General features: G+C 58.2%; 6 protein-coding genes across 6 annotated transcripts; 4 read left to right on the plus strand and 2 right to left on the minus strand.

Moving 5' to 3' along the window:
* Positions 1-491: 491 nt before the first annotated feature.
* E0L32_009817 (uncharacterized protein) lies at positions 492-2,975 on the plus strand (the record flags this gene model as incomplete). Its single annotated transcript, XM_031144822.1, has 1 exon — positions 492-2,975. One exon carries the CDS (start codon positions 492-494, stop codon positions 2,973-2,975), a length of 2,484 nt encoding a protein of 827 aa, XP_030990466.1.
* A 756-nt stretch (positions 2,976-3,731) lies between these two features.
* On the minus strand, positions 3,732-4,646 carry E0L32_009818 (uncharacterized protein; the record flags this gene model as incomplete). The annotated part of the gene is made up of 1 exon (XM_031144823.1): positions 3,732-4,646. One exon carries the CDS (start codon positions 4,644-4,646, stop codon positions 3,732-3,734), a length of 915 nt encoding a protein of 304 aa, XP_030990467.1.
* Positions 4,647-4,939: 293 nt separating this feature from the next.
* E0L32_009819 (uncharacterized protein) lies at positions 4,940-6,418 on the minus strand (the record flags this gene model as incomplete). The annotated part of the gene is made up of 2 exons (XM_031144824.1): positions 4,940-6,173; positions 6,300-6,418. The coding sequence occupies 2 exons, from the start codon at positions 6,416-6,418 to the stop codon at positions 4,940-4,942; spliced, it is 1,353 nt and encodes a 450-aa protein (XP_030990468.1).
* Positions 6,419-6,999: 581 nt separating this feature from the next.
* E0L32_009820 (uncharacterized protein) lies at positions 7,000-7,410 on the plus strand (the record flags this gene model as incomplete). Its single annotated transcript, XM_031144825.1, has 2 exons — positions 7,000-7,084; positions 7,184-7,410. The coding sequence occupies 2 exons, from the start codon at positions 7,000-7,002 to the stop codon at positions 7,408-7,410; spliced, it is 312 nt and encodes a 103-aa protein (XP_030990469.1).
* A 2,009-nt stretch (positions 7,411-9,419) lies between these two features.
* E0L32_009821 (uncharacterized protein) lies at positions 9,420-12,397 on the plus strand (the record flags this gene model as incomplete). Its single annotated transcript, XM_031144826.1, has 3 exons — positions 9,420-9,521; positions 9,601-12,222; positions 12,296-12,397. 3 exons carry the CDS (start codon positions 9,420-9,422, stop codon positions 12,395-12,397), a joined length of 2,826 nt encoding a protein of 941 aa, XP_030990470.1.
* A 1,316-nt stretch (positions 12,398-13,713) lies between these two features.
* On the plus strand, positions 13,714-15,864 carry E0L32_009822 (uncharacterized protein; the record flags this gene model as incomplete). Its single annotated transcript, XM_031144827.1, has 1 exon — positions 13,714-15,864. The coding sequence occupies one exon, from the start codon at positions 13,714-13,716 to the stop codon at positions 15,862-15,864; it is 2,151 nt and encodes a 716-aa protein (XP_030990471.1).
* Positions 15,865-16,640: the final 776 nt, after the last annotated feature.

A 16,640-nucleotide genomic window follows, 5' to 3' on the forward strand; every position in this document is an offset into this window, starting at 1 on the left:
GTAGCCCCTACCTTTGGGGGATCTAGTACAGTACTACTTGTACCTGGATACGTGGAACTTTGGAGCTTCATCTATGCTGTTCTAATACTCCGTAAGTCAGGTAGTTACATCCATCCCATCCCGTCTTACCCAGTCCGTCCCTCTCTTTGACGAAAAAGCAAAGGACACTTCTCACCAAAGGGGCCAGGCCATGTCGAAATAGTCCCCTCCATCGCCTTACAGTTTTTCTTAGAGAGAAGAAGAACAGGACATACTACTCATCACACTGCAATCATCATGCCGGCCAGCCAAGCATGAGTCCTGACGACGTGACCCCTTGGGCCCAGCTCCACGATTTGTAACGAGATACCTTGCGCTCACATCATCCAAACCCCCTCGTGCGAGCTCGAGGCAGGCATCCGAGTGCACCGATCTGTGACCTCGAGGTCAAATGAGTTCAGATCCAACCCTTTCGAGTATTTCCTCTTGGGCAGTAGTTTCCGTTTGACGCAATGGCCGAACCGACCGTCCCGTCGCCCGCCCAGGCAGGCGACGAGCAGCCCCTGGCTGTCGACCTGCGCATCGTCTCGCCGTCGCAGGGCGTCCCGAACCCATTGGTCATTGCCGATCTTCCTGCAGCGACTACCGTCGGAGGGCTCAAGGACAGACTCCGAAGCAGCTTGGTTGGTGGCGGGAACCATCAAGACGTCCAGCTCCGTTTGATCCACCGAGGTCGTGTGCTGGACCATGACCAGGCATCGCTCGAGCGCATCTTTGGTGCTGCATCCGTACGTACAACCTCTCCAATCGCCACTCGCTCTTGGGAGGAATTGCTAACTTCCTTCCTATTTCAGATTCGCGAGAGCAAGGCTCAGACCTTGCACCTTGTTCTCCGAGACACTTCCTCCCAGCCATCCTCGCATCCTGCACCGCCAGCACCCCAAGCATCGACAGCAACACCGTCACCGGGACCGGCAAACAATGCTCAACAGCAACCACACCCGCCGCACGCCCACCCGGCACATGCACATGTACATATACACGGCCTCCCGGGAGCACAGAACATGAACGCGCGGTTCACTCTCGGTGGCCAAACGCCGCCTGCTACGCAACAGTCACCGTTTGCGGTCCCCCAGCAGCCGGGCCAAGCACACCCGAACCTGCCGCCGGCATTTCTCGCCCAGCAGCAACAAATTCTGGCACAACAACAGCACATGATGCAGAATGCTATGGGATGGATGAACCAACTGCATCGCCAGCCGAACCTAGGACCTCTGCTTAATCAGCATCAACGGGAGAGGGCAGCGATGGGCTTCAACGGTATTCACGATCCGGCGAGGAATGCCCAGGCCGGTCAGGCCGATAACACCGGCCGGAACAGTCCAGCAGGCCAGCCTTCCCATCATACGGTGGTGAGAGAGGGAGTCTTACCCAACGGATCTTGGCGCATTACTGTGGATGGCAGTGTCATTGGCCCACAAGGACCGTTGATGAACACTCAAGCGAACCAGGCCCGACAGAGTCCTGGTCCTGGTCTGGGCCAGCAGCCCCAACATGCGCACGTCCACAACACCACACAACCGCCTAGGGGCCCGTTGTCGGTTGGAGACGTGCAAAACATCCTCCGCGGGGCCGACGCAAACCAGGCCGCTCAGATCATGACGAACGCTATGCACCGCAGTGCGTCGGGCGCCTCGCTTTCCGGTATGGCTAATGGCCCGATGCCGTTTGGGGTGACCGTGCCCGCCGGCTTGCGCCCGGGCCATCATTATGGCATTAGGAGCAGAACAGCAACGCCCGATCTGCTCGTCACACCGACCCAGGCTATGTCGAGCGCTTTGTCGCGAGCACAAGCCACCTCGGGACGCCCAGAGGTGTATATACTCTCATCACCTAGCGGGCCCCGGGCGCTTCTCATCAACAATAATGCCGAGGCGTTCTATACTCCTGCTGTACGAGCTGCACCTGCACCAGCCGTACATGTACAGGTTCACCCTGCAACCTCACCGTTGATGGCAGTTCATGCTCCTCAGCCACCTCAACGAGCAGGCACACCCCACCCGGCAAACGACATCGTAGAGCAGTGGCGTCAGAACGCGGAACAGCAACATGCCGCACAGCAATTGGCACAGGCGCAGGCCCAGGAGGGTCAGCAGCAACAACAGGCCGCCATGCCGCCGCTGGGCCCCCCTCTACAAGTCAACAACCCCGGAGCGGGCGCCATCGCGGCCATGTGGCCGCACATCTGGCTGCTCATCAGGATGGCCGTCGTGATCTGGTGCTTTACCTCGCCGCACTGGAGCTGGACGCGCTGGAGTCTGGTCATCGGCCTCGCTACGATAGTCTTCATCTTCAACACGGGCCTGCTGGACAACTTTGCGCCCCAGGCCCTCGGCCCCTTCCGACGGCACCTCGAGGGCTTGCTCCCCATGGTGGACAACCACGGCCGGCCGCGGAACCCGCAGGACCCGAATGCCCCACTGGCGCCGGGCCAGGCCGGCGGTGGTGTTGGTGCCGCTGCTGGTGCCGGTGCAGGAGACGGAGCAGCGCGAGCGGACCGGCAGCCGGACCCGCGGGAGGCGGCGGAGAGGATGGTGGCGCGGCACAGGGTCGACAATGCGAACTGGCTCATGAACCAGGTGCGCCGGGCGGAGAGGGCCGGCCTCCTCTTCCTCGCCAGCATCGCTCCCGGCGTGGCGGAGCGGCACATTGCGAACCTGGAGGCGCAGGAGCGGGAGGAGAGGGAGCGGAGGGAGGCGGAGGAGCGCAGAAGGGCCGAGGAGGCGGCTGCTGCTGCGGCTGCGGCTGCGACTGCGGCTGCGGGAGAGAATGCAGGGGGGGAGGGTCAAGACCAGGGTCAGGAGAAGAGTGCGGAGGCGGTGTCGCAGAGCGCTGAGAATGGAGAGCGTGCTGGCGCCGGTGCTTCAGGCGAGGCTGGTGCTGTGAGCGGGCAGCAGCCGAGTGCTCCGCGGGAGGGCGCGCTCGTCGACGTGTAGGAATATTGAGACTCGTTGCCAGGGTGGACAAGTTTGCTTGGGGGTTGGAGGTTATTCGTTTAGGGTTCACATATGCATTCTATGCCCTAGTTAACTACCTACTTAGATCGGAGATCCCGGATTGTTCGATAAGGAGCAGTCGTAGCAATACCCATATGCATCTTTCTTTTTCTGCAAGGCTGACAATGCCCGTTGGAACACCTTCTACGGAGTATGTCCTCACAACCTGAAAGTATATTGATTCGGTCAACTGGTGGAATGGCGTCCCTCAAGTGCAAGGGGCTCCGCTATTCTCCCGGAAGCTCCTAGCACCCGCTCCGGCGCCGCTGTAGACTGCCTAATTCGGTCCTGTAGCCCGCGTCGGGGCCAGTCCCTGACGCACCTCTTCGCCCCTTGGCACTGGCGAGCCTCGGCACCTTTTGCAGCTACCCATCATCCCCCGCAAACTGTTCGGGAGCTTGGAGAGGTGGTGACGGGGGGGGCCTCGGCACCCCGGATTGGTCGCTTTTTCTTAATATCTTTTTACGACCTGGATAAACGGACCTTGTCATTGACCTTTCCTCTCTTGTTTTTCCTCTATTCATTCACTCCTATTACCTTGATTCAATTGCACACCGGATCAACCGGGACCAGCAACCATGGCCGAAGCGCAGCTCAAGGACTTCCCCTCCCTCTTCTCCCTCAAGGGCAAGGTCGCCGTCATCACCGGCGGCTCGAGGGGTCTCGGCCTCAGCGCCGCATCGGCGTACGTTTCTTTTAGAAGTGTCCGATCTCTTCTGCCTCCATTTCACTAACTTCTCGCGCTCGCACGCATGTAGCATCCTCCAGGCCGGCGCGTCCAAGGTCTTCATCTCGTCCCGCAAGGCCAAGGCCTGCGAGCAGGCCGTCGCCACGCTCAACGCCCTGCCCAACCTGGCGCCCGGGGCCCGCGCCATCTCGGTGCCGGCCGACTCGGCGACGGTCGAGGGCGTGCAGCGCCTCGTCGACCAGGTGGCGGCGCACACGGACCGCGTCGACATCCTGCTCGCCAACGCGGGCGCCACGTGGGGCGAGAAGTTCGACACGCACCCGGACGCCGCCATCGCCAAGGTGCTCGACCTCAACGTGCGCGCCGTGTTCAACACGGTGCGGCTCTTCGCGCCGCTGCTGGAAAAGGCCGTCGCCGCCAGGAGCGGCAGGGAGGAGCGGCTGGCGGACCCGGCGCGGGTCATCATCACGGCGAGCGTGGCCGGGCTCGGCGTCGGCACGCTCGGCAGCAACGGCACGTACGGGTACAGCGCGAGCAAGGCGGCCGCGCTGCACCTGGGCCGCAACCTGGCGCTCGAGCTCGGGCCCCGGGGCATCAGCGTCAACAGCATCGCGCCGGGCTTCTTCCCGAGCAAGATGGCCGACGGCCTGCTGGAGATCGGGGGCGGGGCCGAGGAGCTGGGGCGGCGGAACCCGATGGGCCGGCTCGGGCGGCCCGAGGACATCGCCGGCGCGGTGGTGTACCTGTGCAGCCGGGCGGGCGCGCACGTCAACGCCGCGACGCTGGCGATCGACGGCGGCGCGATGTGGCAGAGGGGCGAGCTGAATGTCGTTGCTGAGTCGAAGCTGTGAGTTGAGTTGAGTCGAGTTGAGTTGAGTTGAGTGGTGCTTGGGTGTGCGTGTGTGGATGTTTGGGGAAAACATGTTTAGATTAGCAGTAGACACAGGCATAGGGATCTTTATGGAGTTTTTTTTTTCTTCTCTTTTCGGATTGTAATTGTTTCTCTATATTGAGAGACGTACATTGGTCTTCAAATTCTTGTCCTCTGCCCTTGGAGATCTCCGGTGCACTGACTGCCAGTCATGCTATACTTGAACGCCGTCTTGTCCTTTTCCGTCTGTTCCATGGATGTACGCCCTTAAAAAAAAACACCTTCCAATGCATATCTCTTGAACCCTCTCTCTATTCCGCCAAGGAGGTCCGCCCATCCGTACAATCACTGATACTCGTCGCCGATCTGCGCCTCGGCGGGTCCCGCCTCGGGCTTCCTCGCGACCCACGAGCTCGCCCGGTACGTCGTCTGCAGCATCGAGTCCGCGTCCTGGATGTACGGCGCCTCGATCCCCGTCTCCCACCGCTCCACGGCGAACCCGACGCGCGCGACCAGAGCGCGCACCTCGTCGTCCGACAGCTCGAAGCTGCCCGGGTCCGCGATGCCCGACGAGCTGCCCGGGTCGTGCTCGCCGTCGCCGTCGTCCCCGTGCCCGTGGTTGCCGGGCGCGTTGTTCTCAAAGTGCCAGAGCAGGGGGCCGACGTTGACGAGCAGGCCGCCCGGCCTGAGGCAGTGGTAGACGGTCGCCAGGTAGCGGACCAGGTTGGGCGCCGTGTCGAGGAAGAAGACGCTGGCGACGGCGTCGTAGGCGGCCGCGTGCGCGGCGTCGCCGTACAGGCAGAGGAAGTCGGCGGCGCACATGGCCATCGTGCCCACGCCCTGCCCGCTCGCCACCTGCGCCTCGAGCTCGCGGCCCGGGTGCACGTCGGGCACGGCGTAGCCGCGCAGGTGGTTGGCGCGGCTGACGTGGTTGGAGAAGGTGTGCACCCAGGGGTGGACGGTGTGCTGGCCGGCGCGCGCGGTCCCATTAAGAACGTACGAGGAGGCCAGCAGCTGGTGGTACGAGATCTCGTTGCCCTCGACGTCGAAGCCCGCGCGGCAGAGGTCGAAGACGAGGCGGCCGAGGCCGGCGCCGGGGACGAGCACGGACAGCCGCGGTTTCTCTTCTCCGCCGCCGCCGCCGCTGTGAGAAGGGGAGGAGGGAGGGGAGGATGAGGACAGTAGGGTGCGGGCGCGGCGCTCGTCCTCGAGGGCCCGCATGACGGGCCCGTAGCAGACCTCGCGCTCGCGGGCGCCCTCGGCGGACCAGTCGCGGTAGAACTGGCGGACGGTGCTGCGCGCCTTGTCGATGTCGTTCTGCTTGGCGGCGCCGACCCACTCGTCCGGCATGGAGAGCTCCCGGCCCGGCGGACGCGGGCCCACGAAGTCGGGCAGGCCGAACTTGACGATGGCCCGGGCGAGGTCGGCGTTGGAGTCGATGGCCTCGTCGACCTTGTCCAGCGTGTCCAGGTAGGAGAAGGGCGGGTCCGCGAGCATCTTCCAGTGCGCTTGGGGCAGGGCGTAGAAGGACTGCCGGCGCAGGTGGGTGCAGTTGAAGTGGGCGGCTTTGCCGTACTGCCTGTAGGTTTGTATTTCAGTCAGAATATGTATGTAGATGCAGAAGAAGCTGGAGCACATCTGTTCATCGTAATCGAGCCCCGATATGGATCGTTGTATCGATGTAAGTTACAAAGGAAGGACTCACAGGAACGAGTCCATGGCACAGAATATGACTCTGAGCTCCTCCGGGTCGTCTGTTGCGCTTTCGACGCCATTCCATCTGCCATCTTCAGGGGCATCTTCAAACGGCTGTGGATCTGCCATTTTCACTTTGTAACTATAGCTGGAGGCTTGTCCGGACGCCGGGGTGTTGATGACGAGGGAGATGAGCCGTGATGATAAGAGCGATGAGGTGATCAGCCAACTCAACCTATAAGCAACCCAGAAGCGACGTGCATATCCACCAATACAGCCTTCACATCACCTAGAGATGAGGAGAAACAGAACCAGAATGATATCGCAAAGATAGTTGTGGTGCATAACTTGTGGTGAGTTTTTTTTACACGTTGGGGTTCCATCTTATCTCTATCAAACATGATAACTAGAAGTCGGCCTGTGTGGACTGGACGGCCCACTGCAGGTGCTGAAGAGTGCTAAAATGGCACCCCACTCAGCGACCTCGGACTCTTGTCGACATCATCAACACAGAGCTACCTAACTACCTTATTCAGGACTGCCTGGTGGGACTGGCCAAGCTACCTATATTGTCCTGCACAAACTGGAAACCTGTCGTAGACTCTTTTGTCCATCTCAAGATGAGTGAGACGATCGAGCTATCCGTGGCTTTGCCGCGCTCGCTCGATACCAGAATCTTTGTGCGAATCACCACACAAGCCAAGTGCATCATGCTCTCCCTCACAACCGCCTCCGCCGAAGAAATAGGGACACCAACCCCCATAGGATCGTTCGTCTACGCTCTCCCGGATGCAAGTATATTGTGAATCTCCCGATCCTTCTATGCAGGCCACTGACCAGAGACACCGCAGAGATTCAACGCCAATGAACCATTGTCGACCCCGCTGTACACAGTCGAGGCGACTCTGGAGTTCACCTCGAGGCTGGCAAAGCTGGTTGCCAAGAAGACCCAGCTGCCCACGTACGTGAGCAACTCGATCAGTCTCGCCAGCACCGGCCTCGGAGGCACGATGGAGGAGGAGATGGAGGCCTACAGGAAGGTCGTCGAGGTCGTCATGCCCCGGATCCAGCACCTGGCGCAGGGCGCCGCCCCCTTGCCTAACGGGGTGAACAGCTCGTGAAACTCGTGTCGGTCGAGAGGCGTACCACGCAAACATTGCTTTCTCAGGCCACGGACGGAGGCCGCTTGGGATGCCCGCGGCGCTTGGGCCTCACGAGGGCTCTGGCCTGGCAGGAAGGGCCAGACCGGATCGTGTGCAGCCCCTCTACGCGCACGAGTTGAGCAGAGCAGGCAGACAGCTAGAGCTATTTTCGGAATCCCTCGCCACGGTTGCTGCACCGCTACAAGCTGCCGGTAGCGAGCTGCATGGATACAATACGAGTCACTCGAGAGGCGACAGTGTAGTACGGAGAGGCAAACGCCTGCTGCAGTGCAACCGGCCGGTCGCAGGCGGGTATCGGTTGGAGTAATAGAGCAGCACCACGGGCGCCATGGACGTGGGTGTTTGGCCAGGAAGCACCAGACAAACCGCTTTCTACGGCATGACCTTCCCTGCGCGGGAGCAAACATGGGACGGGAAGCGGATGGGTAGGCGAGCCTGGAAATGGAAGAGCTGTTCTCACCAGCGAAAATAACCCAAGACCATTCTACATGCTTCTCAGAGAAATTGAATCAAAGATCAACAGTCAAGTAAAATGTGTATTGTCCCCACGGGCGTCGCAGAAGACAACGGCCACACAGACACGTAAAACACTACCCCTGCTGTTAGAGTTTCTCCCCAGCTTCAGAAGGAACTCCTAACAGTTTGATCTGCACATCTCGCCCATAATTTTATTGCTGATCGTTTTTCTCTTCTTCAACTCCTCGCCGTGGCCTCTTGTTTTCTAGTTCCTATCTAGTCTTCTAGCCTTGGAAAGCGAGAAGCCCCGTGCCGGCTGTGATCACCGTATGACCTTGTCAACGGCAATCTGCCGTCGTTGACAGCAAGCCGGAGGGTATCACTGCCTTTGCCGTGGCAATGTCGACGCGGGCAACGGGAGAGAACTAAGAGGTGTCGTGATACACGAAAACGTCAGTGGACTCAATGAGCACCTCGTTCTTCTCACAAAGGTACATTTCTCGAGCAATCCGGCCTGCGCAGTGGTGACCTGGCTTCCACTCTTCACGATTGGCCTGTCTCAGGTGTGCGAGAGAGCAGCAAGCCAAAACTCGGCTGGAGCAGGGCTGGAGCTCTAGCGCAAACTCCTCTGCACCTCTTCCCCTCCGATACATGTCATCATCAAGTGGATGGAGTACTGTGACACCTTTTGGCCGCGCTACGTAGAGGTACACCATCTAATCCATCAGATAATATTCTGCTTTAGAGGAGCCGATCATGAATTGATTTCTTTTTCCGTCAAGCAGAGAAATGCAAGCCCTGGGTTACTTGTAGGTTAAATTTTATCAAGACCAGCAGCCGCTAAACCGTTAGGGGCTAAGGTTCCTTGAGGTCCCTGGATATCAACATTTCTGGCGCTGTTCCCCGCTGTCACCAGTTCCTGGCGAGAGCCGGAAGTCAGGGTACCCTTCCGGCAGGAAATGCCGTACCTAGCCCTCAATTGAGCAAGATGATCAACGAACTCTGACTTTAACAGTTGAAGATCTTAGGTGGAATGCTAGTTGGAGACAAGAATAGGTGTCTTCTACGCCCTCGGATTTTCTTAGAGGCACGTATCAATGTGCTAGACCCAATATTTGAAGTTCTCAGGTACCTACTTAGGTACCTACTAAGCTTCCCAGGTACTAGCCTCGTCCGTAGGTGCTTGCATCAAATTTTGCCCGTCTCCAGCTTTTTTTATCAGGCCAGGAAAGAAAAAAAAAGGCTGAGAGGGGTGAAGGCCCCCCCACTCGAACTTGACCAACTTCTGAGCTTGCAGTGATGAGCCCGGGGTACCTCTCCCCACGATATTCAAACACACTGCCATTTCACCGTCGATAATCTGACCAGCGACACCACCCAGAGGTATCTGCGCCTTGTTGCCAGTGCCCTTTTCGTCGCTGGATTGCCCCCGGTTGACTTTACCTCCCTCTATTTGCCCTCGCGGCTTCTCGAGGCCCCCCCTCTCTGCACAATCACCGTACTCGACGACCATGGCCTGGCAACCTGTGCCCGAGTCCCTGCGGACTCTGGCGACATGCCTCAAGGACTCGCTCAGCGGCTTCGACAAGGCTGCCCAGAAGCAGGCCGAGATTGTAAGTACCTTCCCAGAACTACGCGTGCCCTCGCCAGTGTCTTGCGACCTGCGACTGACCCGTGCCCCTCCCTGTCTAGATGCTCGGACAGGCCAAGTCCTCGCCAGATATCAACAACTATCTTGCCTACCTCTTCTCGAGCGTTGACCCCCCCGAGGGTGTCTCTCTTTCCGCTTCGGATTTCCATGTCGTTCGATCTGCTGCGGCCATCATGATCAAGAACAACATCAAGACGCACTACAAACAAATACCGGAGCAGAGCCTGGCCTTGATCAAGCTCGCCGTGCCCATGGGCATCCAAGACAAGAACGCGCAGATTCGCAGCTATGCCGGAAACATCGCCACCGAGTTGTTGAGGAGGGGAGGTGTCTACAGCTGGCCGGAACTGCTGCAGGACCTCATCAAGATGATTGGCAACGAAGGCGGCCAGTCCTCCACCGAAGCGCAGGAAGGCGCCATGGCTGCCATGGCAAAGATCTGCGAGGACAACGTCAAGATGTTGGAGCGGGAACACAACGGCCAGCGGCCTCTCAACTTCATGCTGCCCAAGTTCATCGAGGCGACAAAGAGCCCGCTGCCCAAGGTCCGCGCCCAGGCCCTGTCCGCCATCAACGTCTTCACGCCCCGCAAGTCGCAGGCCATGCTCAACTGCATCGACGACCTCCTACAGCACCTCTTCATTCTTGCTGGCGACACCAACGCCGACGTGCGCCGGCAGGTATGCCGCGCATTTGTCCAGTTGGTTGAGACCCGCCCAGACAAGCTCCAGCCGCATATCTCTGGCCTCGTCGATTACATCATCACCCAGCAGCAGAGCGATGACGAGGAGCTGGCCTGCGAGGCCGCCGAGTTCTGGCTTTCCGTCGGTGAACACGATGAGCTCTGGGCCGCGCTCGGACCCTACATCCAGAAGATCATCCCCGTCCTGCTCAAGTGCATGGTGTACAGCGGTGACGAGATCGCTCTCCTGGGCGGCGCATCAGATGACGAGGACGAGGATGACCGAGAGGAGGACATCAAGCCGCAGTTTGCCAAGAAGAACTTGAAGCGCAATGTCAACGCTGAGGCTTCCACAGATGCCGCGCAGAACGGTAACGCATACGAGAAGCTGGCCAACATGGACGAGGATCTCGAGGAGGGCGAGATCGACGACGACCTCGATGATGGTGACGAGAACCCTGACGAGAAGTGGACCATTCGCAAGTGCTCCGCCGCCGCCCTCGACGTGTTTGCGCGCGACTTTAGGAATCCCGTGTTCGAGTGCATTCTACCGTACCTCACCAGCAACCTCAAGCACGAGGAGTGGCCTTACCGTGAGGCAGCCGTCCTCGCGCTTGGTGCAGTCGCCGAGGGCTGCATCGAGGCCGTTAAGCCTCATCTGCCGGAGCTTGTCCCCTATCTCATCAGCCTTCTCGAGGACCCCGAGCCTGTCGTTCGACAGATCACTTGCTGGACCCTGGGAAGATACTCCTCGTGGGCAGCCGAGCTGACTGACCCCGTGCAGAAGAGCACCTACTTTGTGCCGATGATGGAGGGTATCCTCCACAAGATGCTGGACAAGAACAAGAAGGTGCAGGAAGCGGGAGCCTCTGCAATGGCGAACCTGGAGGAGAAGGCGGGCAAGACGCTGGAGCCCTACTGCGGTCCCATAATACAGCAATTCGTGCGATGCTTCGGCAAGTACAAGGACCGCAACATGTACATCCTCTACGACTGCGTCCAGACGCTTGCCGAGTGCATCGGCCCCTTCCTGGCGAACCCAGAGCTTTCTGGCCAGTTGATGCCGGCCCTGATAGACAGGTGGCAGAAGGTGACCGACCAGTCGCGCGAGCTTTTCCCGCTCCTTGAGTGCCTCTCCTATGTTGCGATGGCACTGGGCGACTCCTTTTCACCTTATGCCCAGCCCATCTTCAGACGATGTATCAACATCATCCATCAGAACTTGGAGCAGTCACTGGCAGCTGCCAGCAACACGACCTTTGACCAGCCGGACAAGGACTTCCTTGTCACCAGCCTGGATCTCCTTAGTGCCGTCATTCAGGCTCTGGAGGACAACAAGGCCAGTGAGTTGGTCACCGATACACAGCCAGCTTTCTTCGAGCTGCTGAGCTTCTGTATGGAGGACCCTGCCGACGAGGTCAGGCAGTCTGCCTATGCTCTGCTTGGCGACTGTGCTCGTTTCATCTTCCCCCAACTCCAGCCTATGTTGAACACACTCTTCCCTATCCTGCTGAAGCAGCTCGATCTGGATAACATCCTTGACGAGGAGATCGACGCAGGATTCAGCGTGGTAAATAACGCGTGCTGGAGTGCTGGAGAGATTGCCATGCAGCATGGAAAGGACATGGCGCCGTATGTCCAGGAGCTGCTGCAGCGATGTGTCGAGATCATTTCCAACCCTCGCGTGCCCAAGGGTGTCAACGAGAATGCGGCCATCGCCCTTGGCCGGCTTGGCCTCGAGAACTACGAGCAGCTCGCCCCGCACCTGCCGACGTTTGCTGAAGAGTTCCTGAACTCGATGGATGACGTCGACCCCTCCGAGGAGAAGGCTACCGCCTTCAGGGGCTTCACCATGGTCGTGGGCCAGAACCCTCAGGCCATGGAGAGCGTGTTGCTGCATTACTTCAACGCGATCGCGCGCTACCGAGACATCAAGCTGCGCAACCCCGCTAAGCACGAGCTCCATGATGTCTTCCAGAATGTAAGTGCACAATGCTGCCTTTTTGTTTTCTTCTCCCCATCCCTCGCCTTTCGCCAACTAACATCTATGTCAGGCCATCAACGTCTACAGGCAAATCATTCCTCAATTTGACGATTTCATCAAGCAGATGGATCCTCAGGATCTCGAGGTGCTGAAAGCCAACTACACGATTTGAGCCTCATTTTCCTTCATCACCAACATCACATAGCATAGGTAGATAGTTACGCGGTGCCGACTTTGGCCACATTTGTCCTTCCTCGTTTGCCGGATGTACTTGGCTGCCTGCTCCGCCGGGCGATCGCATCATTCAACACTTTGATGGATCCAACGAGAAGAGGACTTTACGACTGGGCAGCATGGAATACGGTATTATTCTGTTGATAGGAACTCCCTTTTACTGGCTGAATACGACCGAAACACAAGGGCCTAGCGTGGCGGCGATTCACACATGGCAGGAAACCCTTTCATCAACAAGGCCAATCAAGGTCACCGCTTTAGATAGATTTGCTTTTTTTTCTTGACAATCATGGGGGGCGTCTCTAATGGGTTATGCATGAATGAGAGACATGGGCGGGCGACAATAAAAACAAGGGGAGAGAACAGACAACAGAAGCACAGGTGCAGCCTGTGACGAGAAGAAATAAAAAACCATTTCAGACGGCAGGGCGGAGATATCTTTCTTGAGCGAAGCATCTGCGGCAGTCACCGGGAGAGAGGACTTGTGTGCGTTGTTGTATCTACCTAGTTGAACTTGAGCCGGGCAGGCGTCGTCGTCCAACCCCTACGGGCAAGGAGACGTGGGTGGTCATATCACCTTGAGGCTTGCATACCAGACCTGACAATTCAGAACCGTGCTCAGCGCTTTCTCTATTCTCACTGCAGAGACCTGGGACCTACCTATCTGATCCGTTACCGACAACACTTGGACTCGCAACATGAAGACATCTAACAGATCCACGCTTGCCATGTCAGGCAGCGCAAAGAACAGGTGCCAGCCTCAAGTGCGATATGAAGTTCTGGAAGGACACTCCCTCTGGTGCCTCGCAGCTCGCAACCGCGTCTCGTTCTTTACAAGACTGGCTCCCTCTGTGCTCGAGCCTTCCCCAGGACCTCCTTCGTGTCAGCAATGGCAGGAGCAAGGCTTGATGGTGCTTTGTTTACTATCTCCCGATGCAGCTGGAACATGCCCAACCCTTTCTGTCCTGTTTCTCCCATCTCTCTCCCTCTTCTTGTCCCATCCTTCGACACTCCCACTGCCTCGCTTTTTTTGGTGCTTCATGCTTTGTGGGCGAAACATCGATAGAGAGGTTTCTCTTTTCTCTCTTACCACCGTCATCTCCTTTGCTTGGCTTTTTGGAATAGCCCGAGGCATCCTTCTTTCTCCCTCTTCCCCTCGTCGGAACTCGACTACCATTTCTTCCTTTGCCCTGGCTCGTCGTGGACGGCAGTCAAAGTCCCATCCGATCCGTTTCTCTGCCTCCGGTCTTGATAATGGCTATCCCCGAGAAGAGACTCCGCAAACGGTTCCCTTTCTGGATCCGCCGCAGCCACATGCAGCTTACTTTCGACCCTCCAGATCCCCAGGTCCAGCAGGCTCTACAGACCGACTCTGGATCAAGTGAGGAGGCTGCGAGGTCCAAGGTCCCACGTACGTCTGACCAACGTACTGCTACTGCCGGCCGTGCGGCCTCTGGAGTGCTGGCCCTGACTCCCTATCTGACCTCATGTCCAGCGCCTGCCATCAACGGAGACGATGCTCCGCCATGTTTTTGCGACCCCGGGTGTCGGTGCGGCAGGACTTGTGGCTGCCCCCCAAACGAGACTCATAACTGCCTATGTACTTCAATGGACCAGAAGAGTTTGCCCAAGGGCTCCTCTCGCCTCAAGTACCTGAATTCACTGAAAAAGTCCATCGGCAAGGGCAAGACCAAAGTTTTTGGAAGGGGTGCCATCAAGAATGCCTTGGGCACCGAGAGCGAGCCGCCGCAGCAGAAGCAGCAGAAGGACAAGGTCACGCCACCGGCTTCGGACGATCCTGCGAAGGATCACGCGCAAGACCAAGAAGAACCAAGCACCTCCTCTACTCTACCTCCGAACGGCTCGGAGTCTGCTCAAAATGACGGCCAGAGAGATCGAGAAGAACAGCAAAAGCGATCATGCACGAGCAGTGCGGCGATGCAAACCAACGCATCTCCGGTGGCGCCAACAGCATCAACCAATGTTTCAAGGCGGTCCAGTTTAGTGACTACAAAGCATGAGAGCCCCCCAACCTCACAGTCCTCGGTGTCGGATCACGAGGCAAAGGGCAAAGCCAGAGCGTACTATGCCGTTAAGCGCAAGTTGCCCTATCAAAATGAGCCACGAATGACCCTCGCCCCGTGGAATCATAATGGCTCGACGACTCTGGCAGACTTGCTTACCGCAGACTTAGCTCCCTCCAATAACTTACGAAAACCCAATGCTACAAACGCTCCTGATGATCTCCCCAGTGGCCGTGCCGTGGTAAGCTTCTATAGCGAAGCTGGAAGCCAGTACTCGGAGGATGACGCGAGCCGGCTGAACAAAGGCGTGGTGCCAAGCTCCGATCCTACTCCGCTACCGCCTCCTCCAGGTCCGCCTCCCAACAAACCGCTTCCCAAACCTCCCAACGGGGGTCCCCCTGGCGGTGGCTCCGGTGGTGGTTCCAGAGCTGCTTCTTCTCGGGGTGCTGTCGAAGACCCTCGCCTCCGTGGGGGAGAGGTGTGTTCTTCTGCCGGAACCATGCCGCGTTCACAGATCCCAGTTCACAAGAGCGGGCTTGCCGGCAAGCTTCGTCGCGTGGCTTCCAGCATACCGTTGAGACCTGGATACGCCTGTCTTGGTGAGTCGATCAAAGGCCCAGAGCCCATTAGATCGTCACTCGACACGCAATGCAGCACCAAGGCTCTCTTCCAAAAGCCTGTGGACAGCGAACAAGACAGTCATCACTCACCTGGTAGCAAGGCATCACCTATGCACCATGGCAGTATTCGCCATGTCCCGACAGACGATGCAGCAAGCTCTCCTGTCAATTTGCCGGGACTCACTCTCAATCATGGGCCGGGTGCAAACGAACAGTCTACACCGAAGACCAACTGGGGGATTGATGCACAGGCTGCCATTTTTGGATCAATCAATGGAAGAACACCTGCATCAGGCTTCATGTACGGCACCCCAGAAGTCTCCATACACATGGACGGATCTGCAAGGAGGTCGGAGGCTAACACCGCGCGTAACGCAGCAGAGACGACTTTGAGACATGCTGATTGCAGTACGGGCCTCCCAAGCTTCGGGGACCGTCTGGAGGTGGGTGCGCAGAGGCGTGGCAGGAAGCTGTCTTGTGGTTATCCAGAGCAGTGCGAGTCTGCTACAGCTGCCTTGACCGACCCTCACTCTGCCCAAGCCCAACATGTCCTTGTGGATCACAGAGGCACGCACGGCAACAACAACAAGAGTCGGTGGCATAGTATCTCAAACGGTCTAGTCCTTTTCGGGTGGTCGACCAAGCGTCTTGAGAAGAAATGCACTCGTGGGCCCATTCCAGCGTTTGGGGTTGCCTATGTCACGAGAAGCCGACATCGGGCACGGGAAGCAGCAAGACCTGGATGCAAAAGGAGGGAGTGATGATGGTCGACAAGGTGAAGAGGGTATTCATTGGTTACTGTCGTCAGAGTATCGGGGGATGGAGAGAAAGGGGCGGCGCACTAGGTGGTATCGCAAGCTGTGGAAATATTCGGTATGCTGGCAATGCTAGGTTAGAGGAGAGCAGAGAAATGAGAAGGACCTTATGCATCCCTATCCTTCTTCTGGCATAGGATGCCGTAGTCTTGTGTGTGTCTGTGACCCAACAGATGTACCTGTACCTTGATCAAGTACCTTTGCCCAGCTGGGGCCACGCCCCCTCCCCCCCTGACGATGCCCCTTTGGATCTAGAGACGAAGCAAGAATCGAACGATGGAGATTGTCTCATAGCAGCTGAGTCAAGGCTAGTAGATGTGATAGGTCTTTCGAGCGTTGACTAGGGTTTCGGTCGTGTGGGAACCTGTGATCGGGACGGGTTCCGCTTCGTCGGGGAGTGCGTCTGCGTCTGGGTCCGACGGGGTGTACGTACGTGTCGGTGAACGTGAGGGAGGGAGGGAGGGACTTGGGGGACTGAAAGCAGTTTGTCTTGTTAGCAGAGGAGGATGGATGCCTGGGAGGGGATCTTCCCGGGCTGCGTCTTCACTTTGGGGGGTCCTGATGTGTCCTCGACGCGGGCATTCTCAGGGGGTTGGCCCTGATGCCGGCCGTCCTGCTGCCTTGGGGGGATGGATACCTAGATGGAAGGGGAAGGTTAGGATAGAGCATAACCTTGCTGTTTTTGCTCCCTTGTCCTCGAAGGGATATAGTAGGGCATAGCT

Source organism: Thyridium curvatum (assembly GCF_004353045.1).
Source record: "Thyridium curvatum strain D216 chromosome Unknown NODE_74_length_206198_cov_80.914379, whole genome shotgun sequence".
Lineage (NCBI taxonomy): Eukaryota > Fungi > Ascomycota > Sordariomycetes > Thyridiales > Thyridiaceae > Thyridium > Thyridium curvatum.